Here is a 21,708-nt window from a genome sequence, read left to right as displayed (position 1 = left end):
AAAGAGTGTGTATTTTTTAGGAAGGCGACCATTGTGGACATATAAATTGAATGAAAGTAGTTCTACTTAAAAACAAGGGTCGAATGTATGTTGAGCTGGAAGAGTTTTGACACCAAAGCTAGTTTCCATCAGGCAGCTGTAAGGAGTAGATATGAGAAAGATTACTGTACTCTACTGTAAATAACTTGATAGCTCTGACGAAAGTATTTTGTTTACAGGTAGCTTGACCTGCTTGAACTGATTTCTCGAAGTAGGCCTACCACTAATATGGTGATATGCACAATAACATAATATAAGTTAGGAAAATGACATTTCCTAAATTTCACCTGACATTTAGAAGTACGCACTACAGGCCTGTGCCGCAACTGCCAAGCCGGATCCACTGGCAGTACATCATTTTACTCTGGGACATCTTTTTCTGAAGGTCCATGAAATATTTTATTGGTACATCAATTTGTGACAGATCTTGAAAACTATAGCACGCTTGTTCTCCGTGTGCCTGGTTATCCGTCAGGTCATCTAAAATAATATCTTCCCACAGGTTCTCAGAAAGCCACTTGCTATAGTCTGACTTGAGCAATGTTCACCTCTAGCTTCTTTATAGATGGGTCTAGCTTTCTAGCTTTAAATATAGCTCTAGCTTTCATCTCTAATTTTCTTATATATAGATCGATACATACATACACACATACATACTGTACATACATGCAGACATGCATGTCATAATACAGTTTTATCTTTTGGTGATTATATTTATTACCTGCTTAAAATGCATTGGGACGCTTACTCTTCCGTATTATCGTAATTTTAAATGTCATTATAGAGTTTTACTACTTCGCATCAGATGAGCACCTTTTAAACCTTAACAATTTATCATTATTCATGGAAAGTATGACCTCGGCCTGACTCAATTCAAAAGTTCCGGTTATGAATAGCCAAGTTACCACCTAGCTCTACGGGAGTTCCGGTATAATAGTGTTTTAGCATTTCAGCAGATCGGGTAAAGCAAGTATCTGAGAGCAGCTGTTTTGTTATAGCATAAATCATTTGAACCGTCTTCATAAAGATAGCTGCAAGTAGCGATGAGTTCATGAAGTTACTTCCGTCCGCAACTCAGGATTATCTTGCGGTCAGCCTACATAAATTAGTGAAAAAAAAACACAAAAACATCAAAGCGCAAAAAACGGAATCGGACAGAAGACATTCGGATTGTATCATAAAGGGAAACACGAGCAATGCAAATTACTCTTACAACACGGCAAAAGCAAACTATTCAAGTCGACATAGACGCCGACCGAACGGTGAGACTACAGCTATCTGAATGAATTTAACAGCAACAACACGTATTAGAAAATGAATTAGTATCGAGGAGTTTTATTCGCCATGTGTCCCGCAAGCGAGGCGTATGCCACTCGAGAGTTTTCGAGACTCACGTTGCATTAAATTCGTTTGTATGTTTGATTAAATTCTTGTCAGGTAGCTGTGCTTGTTAACTAACTGTTTTGTTTTTAAAACCTGGCTACTTGACTCAGGCTATATATGGCGTCGCTGTCGGTAGGAAAAGCAATGAATGAACAGCTGGAACTCAAATCCAGTGCAGTAGTTTCTACTGCAGATCCTGATAACACAACAGTTGAAGAACTGTCAATGTGGTGGGGTTTTGATAAAAACAAAACAACCCAAAACTGCTTGTGTTTGTGTCTGCCATTGTTCTCACAGGTGAAAGCCCTGAAGGAAATAATTGAAGCTAAGAAAGGGAAAGGCAGCTTCCCAGTTTCACGACAGAAGCTGATCTATGAAGGCAAGATCTTACTGGATGACACACCAATTAAGGAGTACAACATTGATGAAAATAAGTTTGTTGAGGTTGTGGTGTCCAAGGGAGACTCCAGCATGATCCGTGTAAGAAAGGCTCAGTACAATCAACTTTCTATATTTTGTTTTTCCTGTTCTTTATTCACTAAAACCTGTGTGGTCTTACTGTGGAATTCAGCAGTTCATAGTGTCAGAGCATAGTAGTATACTCAGTTTAACAGCAGGATGATACTCTCCCATGCCTGTAGTTATATGTACACCAGTTATATGAATACAGGATTCAGAAGAATGTATCTATTGCTAATGTATAAATGCATGAAACTACCAAACAGTGCAAGTATTCCCTTTCCAGTGTGCTAAACCCATATATGCTTGGTTAATGCACTCGCTAGCTTTACCTGCTAGTTGGTACCTTGCCTGGCCAACTTTTGGAACTTTGTCATGCAGTACTTCTAATATTGTTGACTCTGTATGGTTTTTCGCTTGTGTTGTATTGTACCTCACTTATAAGTTGCTTTGGATAAAAGCGTCTGCCAAATGAATAAATGTAAATGAATGGTGCATGTTACTGGAAGCACAGCAGCTTGTTACCTGCTGTAGATTGGTGGTAAGAATATGACCAATATGTGAAGATTACCCTTAAATTTGGACATATCATCCCTGTTTGATTTAGGAAAAGTCCCCTTCTTCAGAATCTCACAAAACTTCAGTCCCAGAACAAGGGCAGTCGCCACCAAAACCAGCCCATGCAGCACTCCCCATTCCACCTTATGAGGCCCAGTACCTGGAGCAGTCTCCCAACGCACAGAATCACGGTGCTTCTGGGTAAAGGACTTCCTCATCAGGCACATTCTGTAAATGGACATGCATGGCTTCACCAAGGCACACACAGCTGCCACAGAATGCCTTCCCGCTTAATTATGATGCTTCCTCTCCATTTTCTGACTGCAGGCCATACCCCCTGGAGGAGGCCCAAGGGGAAGACGCATCATCAGTTCTGGGTAAGTGGTGGTGATCTGCCTTTGACAGAGAGGAACTTTTTTATTTTTATATGTCTGTCTTGGACTTCTTTTGTGTGTGTGTGTGTGTGTGTGTGTGTGTGTCGTCTTCCCTCTATTGATCAGTGAACTCTCTGTGTTGTGTTTGTTCATGCAGTGAATGGGCAACAGTATGAGTCGACATTGATTGAGATGGTGTCCATGGGGTACGAGAGGGAGAAGGTGGTGGCAGCTCTCAAGGCCAGCTTCAATAACCCAGACCGTGCTATGGAGTACCTCCTCGATGTGAGATCTCATTCAGCATCCAGCCCACTGCAGCAGACTCAACTGCCCTGCTTGTCTCCAATGCAGTCTCAGTTCCTGAGCCATGGCTGGTTAGACTGAGTTACCATGTGGTCCAGAAGTAACACAGCCTGCCCTAACATTGCAGGTCATAGGGAATTGTTAATAGAAAGGGATCCTCCGAATCTGGTATCAAAGACAGTGACTGGTTGTCGCTTGCTTTGTGGAGTCCACGCCAGTTAAATTGTACCTTTGAGAAACAACATTTATATGTTCCCAGAAAAACAGAACCTAAGGACGTGGACAGCCAAGTCCTTCTCGCCGGCTGCATCATGACTGTGTGTACAAGGCGCAAGCATACAAGGCAGTGTATCATGACATCTGAACAGCAATATAACAGCAGCGGTGTAGCATGGTGGCAACAAGCAGGACTTGTAACTCAAAGATAGTTGGATATGATTTTTAGGTGGGCAGAGAGACACAACTTACATATTGAACCTGAATCATTAAGAGTCCAGGTGTATACATGGATGACATGCAAGCTATATAAGTCACTCTGTATAAGGCCCTCTGCTAAGCAAATAATATAATGATATGTTCTATCCCATTTATTTAGGGGATCCCCACCTCACCAGTTCAGGAGACCACCCATGCCGCAGAGCGTTCTGCCAGCATAGATACCTCTGCTGAAGGTGAGACATACTCTAACTGATCTTATTTACATTTTTGCTTTCTACAGATTTACATCTACATTCTAAGTGTCAAAAGATTTAAGCATCTTTTATGTGGGTATTTTTAGAAAAATAAATAATAAAGTTCAGATTTTGGATTTTGATTAAATGTTTCTAGCTGAAAAAGAACCACTGCCCTGCCAAAACTCAAACCTGTTGAGTATGCATGAAAGCAATGAGAATTTCGCTTTAAAGAAGGAATAGAATCGCACTCCATTCGATGAGGGGAAACTTTCCTTCTCAATATGATAACAATGGAATTCTCTGACAGAAATAGATGATTTGGCCAAGTGCAATAGTTTTCTGTTTTAATGTTACCAAATTGGATCATTGCCATTATTGTTTTGTTTGCTATTCATTTGTTGTTCTTAACACTGTTTTTTTTTTTTCCTTTCGCTATCCGTATGTGCTGTTTTTTGTATTGAAGTGTTGAAGTGTTCTGTGACTGTTTCCATTGTGGAAGGTGTTCTACCAAATCCAGTTTGATTGGTGGGTCTCTGTACACATTGCTTTTTCTGTTCCTGTTTATCAGGAGAGAACCGCTTGCAGCTCCAGCACTCTCAAGCACAGTTCCAGGGCATGCAGCAGGTAATGCATTGCAATCCCTGCAATCCCTCTGCTCCCATAGCTTCTGTGGGTAGCACACATGCACCCCCCCCCCCCCCCCCCCCCCCCCCCCCCCACCCACTCATATTGAGCCCCTCCGTATTTTCTTCTCCACCTCACTTACTCAACAGTATCCAGCAGCTGGCGAGTGGGGGGGCGCGGGGGAGGGCACCACATTAAACTACAATGTCACACCCCAGGAGAAGGAAGCCATAGACAATGTGAGTTCATAATTTTGGACAAAGAGCTCTTGTATTGTGGGCAAAATATACTTTTAGCTATGATTAAGCTGTTTATTGGTTGAGAGGATTGCACAAGACTGTCTAAATTTGGGGTAGGAAATTAGATTTTTGGTTATGAAAATATTTCATTTTTATACAATCATATTTTATGACTTCAGTTATGGCTCTACTTTACTTGTATTTACTGTATACTGTTGTAGTCTTATCTGACTCAACTGAGAGTGGTGAGACGAGTAGCCCCTGCTGACATACCCACCGCCATATTGCATCCTCCCACAAAGCCAGTTTGTTCTGCTGCTGTGGGCTCTCAGTCATTGTCAAACTATCCTTGCAGTCAAAGCAAACACCTTTACCATTGTTATTGTTTCACAATAGTTACATTGATGGAAATTTTATTTTGTTTCAAGTTTTGAAGCCTTGTTTATGTTTTAAGCTTGAATGTTGATGTATCCATGTTGTAAGGTCTTCTCCTTAAAACTGTCAAATTTCTTCTCTTTCCATCTCTCCCATTCTTTCAGTTAAAGGCGATGGGTTTTCCAGAAGACCTGGTGATTCAGGCATACTTTGCTTGTGAGAAAAATGAAAATGAGGCTGCCAATTTCCTGCTTAACCAGAATGAATGAGGCCTTTGCTGTCTTCCCCTTCCCTCTACTCAGCGGAAGTACACCCGGGCGGGGTGGGGGGCAGCTTGGGGAGAGACACACACCATGAGGTGGGGGTGGGGGGGTTGAATCCTCTCCACTGAAGAAAATAATTGAATCCCCTCAAAATTCATGAGAATTAGTGGGCTCGCTGGGAGAGGAAGGGGAGGGAGCCGTTGACTACTTCACCAGTGCTTTGATGCTGCTCCCTGAGACCCTGCATTTACCTGACAATCCCTCACTTAAAAAAGATTGGGATCTGCGCAACCACAGCCAAATGGAATCAAATCTCTTCATTTAATTGCTCCACTGCTATTGATACACATCTGGCTGCGCTGAATGTGCCAAAGAGGGAATAAGAAGTGGATAGCAGCTGCTGTATGCAATGGCAAGCACATGCATAGGGCAGGCACACACCATGGGATCCAGCATAGCATACAGACCCTGTTGTCGATTGCATAGGGCCCAGTAGATGCAATTGTGAGCACGTTTGCCCCAGTGTGTATTGTTGATTCAGATTATTTCAACAAGATAAGGCTTTGAATATTTATAAAACAGTGGGAAATTATCCAAATTTAAAGTAATATTTTCCTAGTAATAAGACACAGAGATAGTTGGATATTTTTATTATTATTATTTTGAAATATCAGTGATCCATCTTTACATCAATATCTCAATTGTTACTTAAAAGTAAGGAAGATGGATGAAGGCTGCATTGCTCTTGGTTTGGGGGCATGTCTTAAGTACTGTGTCCTCATGTTATAATCTGTCATTTTTGTTTCATTTCAGCTGCAGGTAGGGTGTTTAATAGGTATGGAAAGATTCAGAAATGAGTTTTTCTATCTGTGCTCACAGCACCTCAAGCATACTAATTAGAGGCACAGTAAATGTAAATGAAAACATTGATCTTCATTGAACACCAGGGACACATATCATCTCATGATGTATTTGAATTTTTTGAATTTGATTCCAACAAGTCTTTTCAAGTTCTTTTTTTTTTTTTTTTTTTTTGCACAGTCTGGTTTTGATTAGTAGCAGTGACAAACATACCTCCCCCCCTTAACTATTATTGTTATTTTAACTTAAGAACAGAGTGAATAAAATGGGTTTTAATATAAATAGGAATAGTGGTTGATTCTTGTTGTTAATATAGAAGAAGTAGGATGCAAATTAGAGAGGTATAATTATATTGGAATGCATAGCATCAATTTTTGCTAAGCAGATGGTATATAAAACATACGAGTTTGAATTTCATAACTATGAAATGATTTATACATTTGAAAGTGGCATTTAAAGAAGATACACATTGCAATGTAGCTGCATTAGCTCTTGTATTTCTCTTTATACTTACTCTCTGTATACTTTATAAATTGCCAGTCTATGGCCCAGCTCCAAGTGGTACAAAATTTGACTGCCAGGCTGTCAATGAGCATAAATAGGAGGACGCATATCGCCCAGATTTTAGCCCACTTGCACTGGCTACCTATTGCTTTCAGGGTCAATTTTAAATTTTTAGTAATTGTTTACGAAGCTTTTCATGATGTAGCTCTGAGGTACGTAACTAAGCTTTGGTCACCTTACTAAGTAATACACCCTCTTTGTTGATCAGTACTGTTGGTCATTCTAGGCTAATGACGAGGGAGATTGTGCTTTATTGATTGTACCCTTTGGCTTTGGAACAGTCTCCTTTTTGACAGTACAAGTAGAACAGCTGTGTCTGTGTTTTCTTTTAAGACTAAACTTAAGATTCATTAAAATAAAATAGCTTTTAATATCCCTTATTTTTTATTAATTTTCTTTTATTGATTTCATATTCACTACATGCTGTATACTATACCATATTTAGTAATTGTTTTTGGTGTTATTGCTTTTATGTATTATATTAACTGCCAATTGATTGTTTAAGAACTTTGCACTATCCTGCTTGAAGTAATATTAGTTTAAATATTGATTCAGGGGCTTACCATGACAATACATTATTTTGGATGAAAATACCCTCTGCTGTGCATAAGGAAAATTATTTTGGAGTGTATACAGAGTGGTAACAACTTGCATTGTTACATGAAAGATTTTAAACAAACAATACATGCATGTTTTATTATTTAGCCTGGTTTGGTAGTACAGCTGTCTTTCAGCAAACATATTGCAGTTGATAGAGGAGATGCATGCATGTGGTATTATTAGATTACTACAACATGGAGAAGTACTGTAAATGCCAACTTTTTATAAATCAGGTGAATATGCACATAAGGATCATCAACAAGAATTGCTGAAAATGAAATTATCAGTAGGTTATTATCAATAACCATTTTTTATATCATCAGTGAAAATTAGGCTTGACATTGAATGACTTCAGATGAAACATTTTCTTGAATTTGGTTATTTTTCCAACATGAACCCAGATGTAAATATTCCTATACACCACGTATGTTTCCCTGAGATGAGGTGGGGGTCAGTGTATGAGCCCCCAATGCAGTTCAGACAACATGACCTTTCCTGAAGGATATAAAAGGTACACTTAGCTACCTATATACAAATACCAGTTTGCCAATTGAATGTACAGTGAGGAACCAATGTACTGGGAAAATAAACAATTGGTCTGAAAAAAGAGACCTGGAAAAAATAATTTTCCAGGTAGAGGAAAGACACTTTAATGCTTAAACCCGGCCACTGCACCAGCTTAATATCAAATTTTTGAGCAAGTATGATTGCGATATGTTATTTTGTCCCATACGTGTCCTGTATTTCTTTTGTGCATAAACGTAATAATACGACGAACAAGATGGTATAATCCATGAGACAGCATATGGAGCAATCCATTCATTTTAGGTCCATGAGACGCCATTTCGGCTCAAACATACCATGTTTCATTTCTGAAAAAGGGCGTGCTGCCAAATTTTCGTTGGAGCCAGTATGGTGGTGCCACGGTTCATACTGTTGGGATTTACTGCACACCCCTATACCTGAGTCTCTTTGGTATGCGCTGGTTGCCTGTCTCAAGATGGCAGCTACGGTTGAGGAAGAATTTGAAGATGCACCAGATGTTGAGCCTCTGGAACCGACATTGAAAAACATAATAGAGCAGAAATCATTGAAGTGGATTTTCGTTGGGGGGAAAGGTGGCGTTGGCAAAACGACGTGCAGGTAGGATGTTGTCAAGTGTGGGATCGTTTGATTTCTTTGTGTGGCCACATTTATCAAGTCACCGGCAACCCGAACAGATCGCACGGCAATGCCGTGTCAAAGCTAGACGCAGCTTGATAGCTAACGCTGATTATCGCAACATATCTTGACTGGACACTAATCCAAGCTATTTCGAGCAGATGGGGTTAGGTAGCTAGATTTTCATTGTTGAGCGGATAGGTAACTACTATAGCTAGATTGCCAATGGCAATGGTGTGTGCAGAGCTACGTAGCTAGCAAGCTAGCTAAATGTTAACGTGCTGATACAACTGTAGAATTATTTTTTTCCAGATAATCGAAGAATTGATTAAGAAATAAACGATACACACTTAACGTTAGATAGCTAACGGTTTATTTTAACTGTGTTAACCGGTTCTTTCTAGTTAGTTCGAAATAAATGAGTCAGCAGGGTTTTTGTTCTTGGTCCTCTTCTTGTTTTCACTATGAAGGCGGTCTGTTGAATGAATGAAGCTCTGCCTCTTTCCGTCCCTGTAGCTGCAGTTTGGCTGTTCAGCTCACGGCGGTGCGCGAGAGTGTGCTCATCATTTCTACGGATCCAGCACACAACATCTCTGATGCATTTGATCAAAAGTTCTCCAAGGTGCCCACCAAGGTCAAGGGCTATGACAACCTCTTTGCTATGGTAAGTCACCAGACTTCCCCACCTACCTACTTGATTACTACTTCCTCTGCTGTCCTCTTGACTCTCTGACTTTCACTTTGTTTTTTGTTCTGTCTCGTGTAAAAATCTTACGTAACTTGACGTGGCCTTTGTTTTTCATTTTGGCCTTTTGTTTTCTTTTGGCAATATGCTCGCTGAAAATACAGTAGATTAAAATACATCTGTGTTAATGGATCTCACATCTCATGGACATGTCATTATAACCCACTTGGCAACAGCTACCATCACATAATCACTCCTGGTAAATATTTCCAGTAAATACCCATGATATGTTTACTGTGGGTAAAGAGCAGACAGTATTTTGCTGAAACCATTAAGTATTGTGTTGTGGTGGTGTTTTGTGTGTGTGCAGGAGATCGATCCCAGTCTGGGAGTGGCAGAGCTGCCAGATGAGTTTTTTGAGGAAGACAACATGCTGAGCATGGGCAAGAAGATGATGCAGGAGGCTATGAGCGCCTTCCCAGGCATCGACGAGGCCATGAGTTACGCTGAGGTCATGAGGTCAGACACCTGGGTGCCATTTTCGTTACCTATTATTCGTCATGCTCTTGTTTATTATCTTTTTTAAAGTGTACATCCATTTCATATTTAATTGCTGAACATGAATTTCCTTTTTGAAAAAGCACATGCACATTTAAATGACAATCTATCACTTGGGAACCTGTTCCTCTCACAGTAAGGTCACTATACAATTACAGGGTTCGATTACAAGGCATTATTTTTTTGTGTAGAGGAATTTGAGACCTGCACTTACTTCAGGGTGACAGAGGGATATAGTATTTAAAGTAAAAAAACAATAAGTTGCAGGTTTGACTCCTTGGGTCAGCACTGCTGTTGTATCAGTGCGTAAGCCAAATAGTAAGGTAAATAGTCCAGCTATGTATATTGAAACATGCAAACATTTAAGCTATGTGGAAAATCATGCTGGATAAGGGCATGGAGGAATAATGTTAATAATGAAGTGTAAAACCAATTTGTCCACTAGATGGTGACCATAAACATAAATGCATAAGCGTGGTGATCAAACTGCTGCAATTGCTCAGAAGTGGCAGCATGCTCATTACTAAACTGTATTAGTAAACTCCCATTATGTACTGAACAAATGAGAACGCGTTCCGATATCCCCTCCCTCTCTTTTGCTCCCGGCAGGTTAGTGAAAGGTATGAACTTCTCCGTGGTGGTGTTTGACACTGCCCCCACTGGCCACACGCTGCGTCTGCTGAACTTCCCCACCATAGTGGAGCGAGGGCTGGGCCGGCTCATGCAGATCAAGAACCAGATCAGCCCTTTCATAACTCAGGTGAGTTGACACACCAGTACGAAGCTCTGTTCACTGCGGTCTTGTTTATTTAGCAGCAAAGACTCTGTTCACTTCAGCTGTCACAGTTCAACCTGAGAGCTCTCGCCAGGGTGCCGCAGTGCGCTTGTTTTTCCAAACAATATGAGGTGCTATATGCAAGTTAGCCAGGCGAGGTGTAGCCACTCTTCTCTCTCTCACTGCAGATGTGTAATATGCTGGGACTGGGAGACATGAACGCCGACCAGCTGGCCTCCAAGCTGGAAGAGACGCTGCCTGTCATTCGCTCCGTCAGTGAGCAATTCAAGGACCCAGTGAGTCTAGCCGCATCCCTCTGCACACACTGTGTGAGGGAGAGGGTAGATTGCACATGCATGGAAGGGGTGTGGTTCTTGGAAAAGGTTGCCCACACGCTTGGCTCAGTACAACGGAGCCTATAGAGATGGCTCTGTTTGGGCATTATTTACAGTAGCTGTAAAGTCTTACAAAGCAGAGCAAATGGAGACAATGGTATGTCAGTAAGGTTACCTTTTAGTGGCCATTGTACTTGGTAGGTGCCTGCTGCATCCAGCACATTTCAAAGGGTTCTTTGTCAACCATCAGTGCTCATCTTATTTCACATACCCTAATATTAATTTCAAGTTACAGTTGTAAGCATGTGTTGTATGGTAACTGTAGGGCAAACTACTCTTACAGAATGCTCCCAGATGTTTCAGACTGCCTTTCTGTTGTGTGACTCTAAATTTGTGTTCTTTTTCCCTCTGTTAGGAGCAGACCACCTTCATCTGTGTGTGCATTGCTGAGTTCCTGTCTCTGTATGAGACGGAACGGTTGATCCAGGAGCTGGCCAAGTGCCGCATTGATACACACAACATCATTGTTAACCAGCTGGTCTTCCCTGACTCTGACCGGCCTTGCAAGATGTGTGAGGCCCGCCACAAGATCCAGTCCAAATACCTGGATCAGGTGAGTCCCAGTGGCACTGTGTGCCTGTACTTCAGGGCTCATTGGATTGATGACCTTGTTGCAAGACACGGAGTTGATCTGTGTGTCTTGAACCGGAAAGCCTTTATCTTTTACGGTAGCAGACAAGATGTCGTTTACCAGAAGTTGAAGGCCTTGCAATTGCAAAGGTTGCTGGGTTTTTGTCCACCTTTGGGGGAATGCTGTGCATTACACCGTCTATACGTGCTCACAGAAAGTAGCAAGGCAGTAAATGTTTGTAATGTCCCTTTGTCAGATGAACACCTAATCGCTCATTGGGAGATAGGGCTCATTGGAAATGGGAGCATTAGCAATACATTTGGAATGTGGACTGTACATACCTTACTGTTTTTGTTTAGTGGAGCTTGTTCCTGTTGTCGCGCTTACTCAACCTCCCTCTTTCGTTGTTGTTGTCTCACAGATGGAGGATTTGTATGAGGATTTCCACATTGTCAAGCTGCCCCTATTGCCCCATGAGGTGCGAGGGGCGGACAAGGTCAACACCTTCTCCCAGCTGCTTTTGGAGCCCTACAACCCCCCGAACAAGTGACGTCCTCAACCCTACCTCAGTCCCTCCACTCTCACCACCCCAACCTCCGCAGAAGAGCAACATTATCCACAAAACCAAAACAGCTGCAAGTCTCACCCAGGACAGAAATGCTGGGATTCCGCACTACCCACAGTACAAGGAAACGCATGTCCACAGGGCGTGTCTCTGTTCTCTCACCTCTGTCTCCTTTTCTCTCTCAATCTGCATCTGTCATGACGAAAACAGTCTTAATTCCATCACCATCATTTCTTAAGGGCTACAAATGCCATCTGTTAAGCTCAGTTCGTTTACTGAAATTTCTCTTTACACCTGCTCTAATGTATAAAATGCCTTTTTGATTGTAAACTGCATCCAAATCTTGCCACTCAGATTTATAATTTATTAATGATAAAATGTATTTATTTATATTAAATTCAGCAAAGTATGGAAAATATGATGACTTGTCTCCAGCCCTGTGAGTGAACCCTGACTGACAACATGAGAATGAGGGTAAGGGCTATGATTGGAGACATGAGCAAAGACAGGATATGATGAGTGGAGTAAAGGGGACACCTTCCTGCTTGGATGACAGATGGGGAGAGGGAAGATGGTTGTTATTTTATTTATCCTGTGCTCCCTACTGTGTTTTTGTGACCTACTTAAGTCTGATGGTGGTTGGGTAGGGGAACTTAAGTGTTTCTGTCCTTTCTTGCAGACTGTGCCCTCTGTATTAACCTTAGTTTTGAAGCTTGTAAGTGCGACTGTATTCTCTCTTCCTGCTTTGTGTTTCTTCTTGCCATGCTTGGCTCATCTTCCTGATGGTTTCTCTGGTCTCTTGTTTTTCTGCATAAAGCCAGCAGGTCCTATTTAACACACAGATGCACACTCACACAAGAGAGCTGCTTGCTCAGTGAATGTCCTGCTCGCCTGACTTCATCAGGCTACAGTTCTGCATTGTACTGCTTTTCAGTGGAGCGAGGAGGTGATGGCTGTGCCACAAAAAACTGCCCTCAAACTCACTGCAATTGTACACATGTGGGCTGGCACAAAGGCTTTCCTTTCTATAGCAACGATTTATTGCCTTTTCAGTTATTTGATTGGTTTTGCTTCTTTTTATAGATGGCGGTAGTATGTATAAAAGGAAACGGGTTACAAAATTATTAAAACACTAACTTGCATAAGGACAGGAACAGTTGACTTATGTGTGTCAGTGGTGATTATTTCTTGGGCTGTGCATGTGGGTGCATCCTTTCCTCCTGCACAACCTTTATAAACATTTTTCAGGGAAGCGAACATAAGTCCAACGGTCTGGCGCAGGAGACGCCCCACCATGCTTCATCGCTCTGGAACGCAGGCGGCGAGACGCACAGATTCACAGCTACACACAGGAGCGCCATTGACAGTGGGGTCGGTCAGCGCAGTACACCATGGCTGCCTGATACAGATTTATAGTGACAGGTCCTGAATTAGCGGCAGTCTTTCATCCACAATTTACAACCTTAAAAACAAGCGTCCCCGCAGAGCCGGTACAGTGGATTATGTCAGATTGGGTTCTAAAGTGGAAGTTATAGGTAATAATGTCGAGAAACTTTTTTTCGCAATGCAGTCGTTGTCAGGGTGCCGATGTAGAGGGCGATCAAACAAATTTCTTGCTTCAGTAGTTTTTTCTTGGAAATGTTAATAAAAAAAAAAATCAGAAAGAATCTGACTCTGTTGCCACCAAAGTTTTTCAGTGTTCTGTGTGCAAAACGCTGATGGTGACCTGTGTGTATTTCCCGGCGGTCTGTCGCTTGTAGTTCATCAGCGATCAAAAGCGCTGCGCTGAGTTGGGGTTTAACAGTGGGAAGCTGCGCTAACGAGCTCTGAAGTTTCCCGTTTGCGGAGTTCTCCCGGGGCGTTCTGACCGCTGAACTCACCACTGAGGTTCTGGGGATTATTCCATTTATTTGTATGTGTTTAATCTTTAAGGCTGTTACAGTTAGCTGTATCCATCTGTTGATTTAATTCCTTGGTTAGTACCCACAACTTAATAAGTAGTTACATTATATATAGTGGCATATATACTAATGGCATAATTCTGTAAATAAATTCAACGGACTTTTTTCCCATGTTAATCACAAACAAATTGTTTTTCACACAACGAATAATACAAGATACATACAACTAACGATATGTTGTCGCTAATTTATAAATCCAATATGACAGCAATGTTTATGATCACTTTATCGCAAACTTAAATTTTGGCCCCTTTATACACTGGTAGAGCTCAATTAACCTAGATTAAAAAAATCTTCCCCCTCTCCCAAAAAAAGTTTATTGGAATTAACCCAGCCCACTTCTGATTGCTCAAGTCGGGACGGTTCCTCCTCCATAAAACGGAGGTACACACAAATATTGGTATCGGCGGTTTAGAAAAGGAGGTCATCATTTGGGGAATGTGGTTCAGTGGATAGTAATATATTTACGGAATTCAGAAGCGCGGCTTGGGTTTGTGAAAATAGACTCGCACTTGTAAAATAAAACTCGTCCATCGATAAACCAGTCTTACACCCTGGGCATGTAAGAACATTTCAGGAGTCGTCAATAAATAATTGCATTTCAAGTGAGTATTGCAATTTATTTAACGTATAGTTATAGAAACGGCGACATATACTTAATGTAGATATTGTACAGTAGACTACTGGACAAACTGACTAGCCTTTATTCTTTAAATTGCGTTTTGTGGACATATGGCATGGAAACCTTGCAGTATGATGCATTAATAAACAGCAGAATTGGCTGTCGTTTTCAGTATAAGAGTTCTGCAATGTTTATGCTCATATGGACACTTTCTAATATATCCAGCAGAGAAGGTTGTTAGCTGGATGTTACATTGAGTGAACACATTTCTTGCCGTCATACTCAGACTGAACTTTGCTGCATGTGGAAATGAATACATGCAATTATGCGTTTTGTTAGTTCTGAGACAGCACATTCTCTGCATTCCACGCCCTACACAAGTATCATTTTAGTAGAAATGTAAAAAGCAATCACATATCCAGGCTGTCGCCAAATCTCGTGGCCACTGTTCACTTAAGTGCCAGGGAGACGCTAAGATTCTTCGAAAAGGCAAAAATACCTGGGGCTTTTACTCCTGCCACCAAAATCTAAATCCGGATTATTGTCGTTGTGGGATTCTGTTAGACATATCCCATCATGTAACATAAAAGTTATTCTTTAAGCATTTGTGCGCTTTTCATCAGAATCTATGTAATTAAATAACATCCAACCGTAAATTGTCTCAATTATGGATGGCAGATGAACATTTCATAATTATGTCGCTTAATAGAAAAGGTTGGCGGGGAATAGTTAACACTATGAACTCTATTCTAATACGATGTCGCAGTAAACAAAAACACTGTGATTCAAAAGCAACTAACACACATTACATTTAACAGTAAAATAGTAACTGTGACCTCGAAGCGTGCATGCGGTTATTATATTAGGCTAAATAAATAACATCCTAATGATAAAATGCCATATAGATTACAAAATAACATATCATACCACAGCTATGGCCAAAATTTTCCAATTCTAACGCACTTTGGTATCAAATCTGAAGACAAATTGCAACATCCGTGAGCTACCCCCATGTCAGTGTATAACAATGTCTTTTTTCTGCCCGACAGAGACCTGCATAGCAGCAGGAACTGGTGTTACTACCCCTGTAAGGTGTCTGTGGCCATTTTAAGTGTTTCGGCACCACAGGAACTGTTCGGTACACTGAAAAGCTGTCCACAGTACATTCATCCTAAAGTAACCTGCTGACCTCCGAACCCAGGACATTTTGATATTAAAGCATCATGACGGTTACCTACACTGCAAGAGTGGCCAACGCTCGCTTCTGCGGGTTCTCGAAGTTGCTCTTGGCATGGAAGGGGAGCATATACAAGGTTTTGTACAAGGAATTCCTCGCGTTTTTTGCCATGTACGCTGCCATCAGCATCACATACAGGTGAGTGAGTTTGTATTCAAATACAAAACGTTTTGCACAGATCTGAATTACACGCAGCTTCACAGCCGGAACCAACGGAAATAGGCCTATTAATAAAACTGAACTCTGAACTTGAAAAATATTTTCCAGCAGATGTTGTTTCATCTTGTCCCACAAGTAATATAAAATAATAAAAATTCATTTTAACTTGCATTGTTGTTGCTTGTAAAAGTCACATGATTCTTCCATTCACTGATGCTAGTTGGTGTTACAAAAGTTAGAAGTTTCACTTGCATTGCATGTACCTAGAGGACTCTTCTCTAGGAGTCTTCACCAGAGAACTGTGGGAAAATGTTTGTCTGTTTATTCCAGTAAAGACCCTGTTTCACTAGTAAAAACCTCACCAGTTCACCAGTTCACCAGTTCACCTTCACCAGTAACATAGTCAGTGTGTCTTCACTTGAGAATTGTACTGTAGGTCTAACAAGACCACTACACTCTGCTCACATAAAGGCCTAATTACTGTACATAGATTTTTTCAGTGGAAAAGCTGTCCACAGAGCAACTTTGTCATTGTGATGACCATTGTTTTGATTCTCCTCACTTCAGATTCTTTCTCCTGGATGATCAGAAGAGATACTTCGAAAAACTGGCCATATACTGCAACCACTATGCCAGCCTCATCCCCATGTCCTTTGTGTTAGGTGGGCTATCTATCTTCCTATCCCCTCTATATGCCTCTGTCTCCCTGAATAGGGTATGTACGCCCTCTGAGTTGATTCGTCTTTCAGAGGCAGTAGACAGACGATAAAGGATCAAAAACGAAAGGAATATGACCATGAATAAACAGATTTGTGGATGCATGCTATCTGCCCTCCTCACCCCCACCCGTCCATCCCCTGCAGGTTTCTATGTGACGCTGGTGGTGAACCGCTGGTGGAGCCAGTACACCTGCATCCCGTTGCCTGACCGGCTGATGTGCGTGCTCTCGGGCGGCCTGCAGGGCGGCGACGAGCGTGGCCGGCTGCTGCGCCGCACCATGATGCGCTATGCCAGCCTGTCCGCCCTGCTGATCCTGCGCTCCGTCAGCACCGCGGTCTTCAAGCGCTTCCCCACCATGGACCACGTCGTGGAGGCCGGTACGTCTCAGGCCACAGAAGACACTCCTGTGGGTGAATCGACTTCCCTTTTGTCACTGGTGATCTCAGTAATACAGAAGTCCTTACATCTATATTACATATTTTATAACGCAAAAATAAAAAAACTGAAAGCAGTCTGCTGCACACTATGTCCAAATCCCACAAGCACCAGAGGTATGTTGTTTTCACCCCACCCTTGGGTGTTAACTATCCATAAAGCCAGGGCTTGTGAAGTAAAAGCACTCATCTTTGTCAGGTTTTAAATAGCAATGGTCACTAAGGAACCTGCTGCAGGCCAAGGAGGTTTAAATTGCCCATCCCTGCCCTGAAAAGTCAAAAGTCTAAAGTGCTCTTTTCCTATACTGAGTCATACAACATACTATTCCAAAGGTATTAAAGTCATGTTGAACTATAAGACACCCTGTATTACATAAATGGTGTAAAAACCAAAGACAGTACTTTGCAGGATTACAGAAGCAACTACACAGACTGTCCAGTTGCGCAGAGTTGAGAAGCTGATCTCAAATCTTACAAAAGATGTTCTTGCATAGCATTGTTAGGGTGCTTTTACATTTCACTCATATTTCATGTGTGGTCTTTGCCTTTGCTCATATCACGCAGGCTTTATGACGCGAGAGGAGCGAAAGAAGTTTGAGAGCTTGCAGTCACCTTACAACAAGTACTGGATGCCATGCGTATGGTTCACAAACCTGGCAGCTTTGGCTCGCTGTGAGGGAAGAATCAAGGATGATAACACTCTCAAGCTACTGCTGGAGGTACAGATGACAAAGAAGAAATCTGGTTCTGTTGGAGTCAAAATGCTAGAGTCAGGAAAGACTGACAGATGCAACTGTTCAGCATTAACATGAAGCACAAAGTTTGTGCAGACACCTACTCAGTTCTCTTTACATCAAGATATCAAAAATTCTTTGTGCCTATAGCAGTTTTACGTTCAAACTGGAAATGTAGTCAAAACAAACATAAGTATGCAACCACTACCATTTTTAAGAAATAGTCAATGTTTCTAATATGTTGGCATTTCTTTTATGGTGTATTTTAGTATTATATTTTGCATTATATGACAGTTAATGAGCTGCTGTGTTTTTTAAGTAGTTTTGTATGTTGTATGTATGTCAGCTCACAGACTACAAATGGAAATTTGGCCCAGTATAGAGTATGAAATGTCATTAATGTTTGTAGTTTTACAAAATTTACAAATATGTCTCAGATAAATATGATTAATGACTATACTTCTTCTTTACTTGGCCTTCACAATTTATCTGTCTCCCTCACGATGAATATCACCAATCTGTCTGTTGGCAGGAGCTCAATGCATTCAGAGGAAACTGCAGTATGCTCTTCCACTATGACATGATCAGTGTACCTCTGGTCTACACTCAGGTGAGTATTTTGTGTCACAGGTTGATGAAGCAGGTGTTCCTTAACAGCTTCTGATCACACATTCCTGATAAAGTACAGCCTCTCTGTATTTGAGTGGGTGGGGTACAGCCTGAGCAGAAACATACTGGAATCTCACCTGTTGAGAGAAGAGTCACCTTTTCTTCCTATGAACTGAAATGTTGGTCTCTTTTGGTGTAGGTGGTGACACTTGCAGTGTACAGTTTCTTCTTCGTTTGTCTGATCGGCAGACAATTCCTCGACCCCACCCAAGGTTACCCAGGGCATGACTTGGATCTCTACATTCCCATTTTTACCCTGTTGCAGTTCTTTTTCTATACCGGCTGGCTGAAGGTGAGATTGATTTCCTTTATCATGGTTTTGGATTTGCCCAGAAATGTCTCAGGTGTTAACGTCTCTCGTCTCGACGAACTGCCTCCTAGGTAGCAGAGCAACTTATTAACCCATTTGGTGAGGATGATGATGATTTTGAGACCAACTGGTTAATTGACCGAAACTTCCAGGTACTTGTTCCTCTACACTTTTCTACTAGCATGTACATATTATGCACAAGAAGTCTCTAAACTAGAGCCACACAGACTGGACTTGAAGCATTATTGATTATTGCTTCAATAATCAATAGACCTTATAGAAGGTTCAGTAAGTCATCAGCTCCAAAAACTAGAGTCAGCCACGTTGTGTGTGTATTCTGGCCACCAGGTGTCCATGATGGCTGTGGATGAGATGTACGCAGATCTGCCAGTTCTGGAAAGGGACCGTTACTGGAACGACTCAAATCCTCGCCCACCCTACACTGCTGCCACTCTCTTCGTCCTCCGCAAGCCCTCCTTCCAGGGTTCCACTTTTGACATGGCGTGAGTCTCCGCAAACACGTGAATGTATAAACCCTGACAGACATGCCCCCTCTGTTATGCTGGAGTTTTTTCTGCGAGTAGATCACTTTTGCAAAACTCAGTTATTCCACTAGCTTTAGGGCCTTTTCAGAAGATGTTGTCTGAATTTGGCCCTCACAGCGCTTTCTGTGTTTCCACAGGTAATGTGACTAATTAATCTTACTTTTTAATACAGCGTATCAATCTTCACACACGTCTTCCTTTTTACTACAGGATTCCTAAAGAGGAAATGCATTTCCAGCCCCTGGAGGACATAGCAGAGAACCTGGAGGAGTCAAGAAGTAGACACCCGAACCAGGCCCTGCTGACCCGTCTGCTGAGTGCTGCCCCCTCCCCAACCAGCCTGATGGGCGGGGCCCTGCGCCGCACCTCGGCCCAGCTCCAGAGACTGGCCCACTCACCCAGCCCGAATCCAGACTCCTCCTCCTCCACGGACGACGACAACACTGAGAATGGAGGCTCAGTGGCTTCCGGCCTGGGCCAGGACACCCAGAGCACCATTTGCAGCTGTGGAGGACTCATCGTCAGTCCTCCAGTTCTGGGGTTTGAGGAGGATGAAGACAGGGAGGGACAGACAGACAAGGAGGAAGCGAAGAACTGGCAAAGACTGACAGAGAAAGAAAAGAGGGATGAGAAGGAAGAGCAAGAAAAGAAGGGAGAGCCATCCAAAATGAAGTCCTCAGATACTCAGCCAGCTTTGCCAATACTCCCTCCACCTTTCAGGCCCAAGGATTCAGCCATATACACTGCAATACAAGCCCCTGGACTGTTCCTCCACCCTCTTCAGAGACAGACCCTGAATCAGTCCAGACCAATCTCCTCCAGTCCCCCTGTGCTCAGGATTGAAGAGCACTGCCCATCTCCACAATTCAGCTCAACCTGCTCAATTCAAGATTTTTTCTCCTTTCAGCCAATCACTGATCAATCTGAGGCCACACCCACTCTCACAAAACCATCTAATGTTAGTGGATCTGGACAGCCCTTGCTCACTGTCCCAAATTTTTGTGGTGCAAGTTCCCAAGAAAGAGAATCTCCCACAATGCCTAACTGGCCAACCCCTGCCGATCACAGTCAGCGTTTTCGAAGTATCAGCATGGGGTCAGATGTCAGTGCATTGTCTGCAAGTTTTTGTGAGACAACAGGTCCAGTTCTCTTTAACTGAGTCAAAAAGTCATTAAAATATAGCAGTAGAAAGTGAGACCAATCACCTGACTAGAAGCAGCTAGAGGAAGACTGTGGAAGATGAAACCTCAATGAAGAAACTTTAGACAGAAACAAAAATCAAAGACTAAAGGAAACAACTACTGCTTCACTATCATTCATTTCAGGCCCAGAGATGGACTAAAATGGATTAGGAGGTGGAGATACAAGACATTATGCTACTGTGGTAGAATGCAGTCACCAAAGATCTGTTTTCTGAGAGAGAACCTGGGATTCTACCTAGTTTTAATACAGTAAGTGATCAATAACAGAAAATATGTGAAAAGGTATACCTTGCAAGGTGTTGATACAGAAATGTAAAATGTTCCTGTATAATTTAAATGATATTTTATTCCTTTTTTATTCACTAGCTAGATTTGTATTACTGATTATATGTAACCACTACAATGGCATATGTTGTAGCTACCTTTTTGGGGATAAAAAACATATTTCAAGGTTTCAAGCTGAAATAAATTTTAGTCAGAATACAATCACAGACACAGAAATGACAAATTCTGATACCTAATGTCCCTGTTTTATTTGTAGTGCAAAAGACAGAACAGATGAACTGGCTTTCAACCTATTTTTGCACAAGAGTCCTCCATTTCTAATAATCCATTTTAAAATGTTAAAAAGAAATGGGAAAAAAAAAATCAGATCTACAAGATAAATGTGCACACAAATCCTACCACCCTCTTGTCTTTGACTGAAATCAATACAGAAGTATATAAACACCTCTCAAGCTTCGGTTTCTTAAGAAATAAGTACAACAGAGTTAATCTGTTCATCTGTAACACATAACAGAGACACTGTGATCAGTTAAGCAAGTGTACACTAAACATTGGTTTGGTTTTCCAGTGTAAAATAATTTAAAAATTGTTTAAAACAGCTAGTTACCAAAACTAGTGGTTGTAAATCTGAGAAACAGCTTTTCCTGTACTTGCAAACTGCCCCTGAAAGTATGGCATTAACACAAGGCAACGTGCTAACGTGCCACGTTCTGAGGTGGAACGCACACCTACAGATCCACCAGTGACCATTCAGGATGAGGACTTGGGAACACTGATTTAATCATACATTTAAAAGACATAAGA

At 41.7% G+C, this 21,708-nt stretch overlaps 3 protein-coding genes across 3 annotated transcripts; all 3 read left to right on the top strand.

The window, feature by feature from the left end:
• The first annotated feature begins 1,182 nt into the window (after positions 1–1,182).
• Positions 1,183–5,340, top strand: rad23aa (RAD23 homolog A, nucleotide excision repair protein a). Its single transcript, XM_036551591.1, has 9 exons — positions 1,183–1,301; positions 1,720–1,902; positions 2,489–2,640; positions 2,767–2,816; positions 2,971–3,098; positions 3,712–3,787; positions 4,359–4,414; positions 4,564–4,653; positions 5,193–5,340. Exons 1-9 carry the CDS (start codon positions 1,236–1,238, stop codon positions 5,295–5,297), a joined length of 906 nt encoding a protein of 301 aa, XP_036407484.1. The 5' UTR covers positions 1,183–1,235; the 3' UTR covers positions 5,298–5,340.
• A 2,976-nt stretch (positions 5,341–8,316) lies between these two features.
• get3 (guided entry of tail-anchored proteins factor 3, ATPase) lies at positions 8,317–13,619 on the top strand. Its single transcript, XM_036536344.1, has 7 exons — positions 8,317–8,459; positions 8,994–9,141; positions 9,533–9,681; positions 10,330–10,480; positions 10,684–10,791; positions 11,246–11,443; positions 11,883–13,619. The coding sequence occupies exons 1-7, from the start codon at positions 8,317–8,319 to the stop codon at positions 12,009–12,011; spliced, it is 1,026 nt and encodes a 341-aa protein (XP_036392237.1). The 3' UTR covers positions 12,012–13,619.
• A 2,213-nt stretch (positions 13,620–15,832) lies between these two features.
• On the top strand, positions 15,833–20,260 carry best2 (bestrophin 2). The gene is made up of 10 exons (XM_036525329.1): positions 15,833–15,984; positions 16,573–16,667; positions 16,869–17,102; positions 17,724–17,878; positions 18,426–18,503; positions 18,702–18,854; positions 18,944–19,024; positions 19,221–19,375; positions 19,628–20,162; positions 20,255–20,260. Exons 1-10 carry the CDS (start codon positions 15,833–15,835, stop codon positions 20,258–20,260), a joined length of 1,644 nt encoding a protein of 547 aa, XP_036381222.1.
• Positions 20,261–21,708: the final 1,448 nt, after the last annotated feature.

This window comes from Megalops cyprinoides, chromosome 1 (assembly GCF_013368585.1).
Source record: "Megalops cyprinoides isolate fMegCyp1 chromosome 1, fMegCyp1.pri, whole genome shotgun sequence".
Lineage (NCBI taxonomy): Eukaryota > Metazoa > Chordata > Actinopteri > Elopiformes > Megalopidae > Megalops > Megalops cyprinoides.
Note: the sequence above shows the minus strand (reverse complement) of the source record. Positions and strands in the feature narration are given on the sequence as shown.

What these genes read in the sequence shown, in the direction of transcription:
- rad23aa (XM_036551591.1), top strand. Translation starts at nt 1,236, where the DNA reads ATGCAAATTACTCTTACAACACGGCAAAAGCAAACTATTCAAGTCGAC. An exon ending in CAGAATCACGGTGCTTCTGG is followed by an intron (nt 2,641 to 2,766) that starts GTAAAGGACTTC and finishes TTCTGACTGCAG; the next exon opens with GCCATACCCCCTGGAGGAGG. An exon ending in CTATGGAGTACCTCCTCGAT is followed by an intron (nt 3,099 to 3,711) that starts GTGAGATCTCAT and finishes CCATTTATTTAG; the next exon opens with GGGATCCCCACCTCACCAGT.
- best2 (XM_036525329.1), top strand. Translation starts at nt 15,833, where the DNA reads ATGACGGTTACCTACACTGCAAGAGTGGCCAACGCTCGCTTCTGCGGG. An exon ending in TCTATACCGGCTGGCTGAAG is followed by an intron (nt 18,855 to 18,943) that starts GTGAGATTGATT and finishes ACTGCCTCCTAG; the next exon opens with GTAGCAGAGCAACTTATTAA. An exon ending in TAATTGACCGAAACTTCCAG is followed by an intron (nt 19,025 to 19,220) that starts GTACTTGTTCCT and finishes TCTGGCCACCAG; the next exon opens with GTGTCCATGATGGCTGTGGA.
- get3 (XM_036536344.1), top strand. Translation starts at nt 8,317, where the DNA reads ATGGCAGCTACGGTTGAGGAAGAATTTGAAGATGCACCAGATGTTGAG. An exon ending in ATGACAACCTCTTTGCTATG is followed by an intron (nt 9,142 to 9,532) that starts GTAAGTCACCAG and finishes GTGTGTGTGCAG; the next exon opens with GAGATCGATCCCAGTCTGGG. An exon ending in AGTCCAAATACCTGGATCAG is followed by an intron (nt 11,444 to 11,882) that starts GTGAGTCCCAGT and finishes GTTGTCTCACAG; the next exon opens with ATGGAGGATTTGTATGAGGA.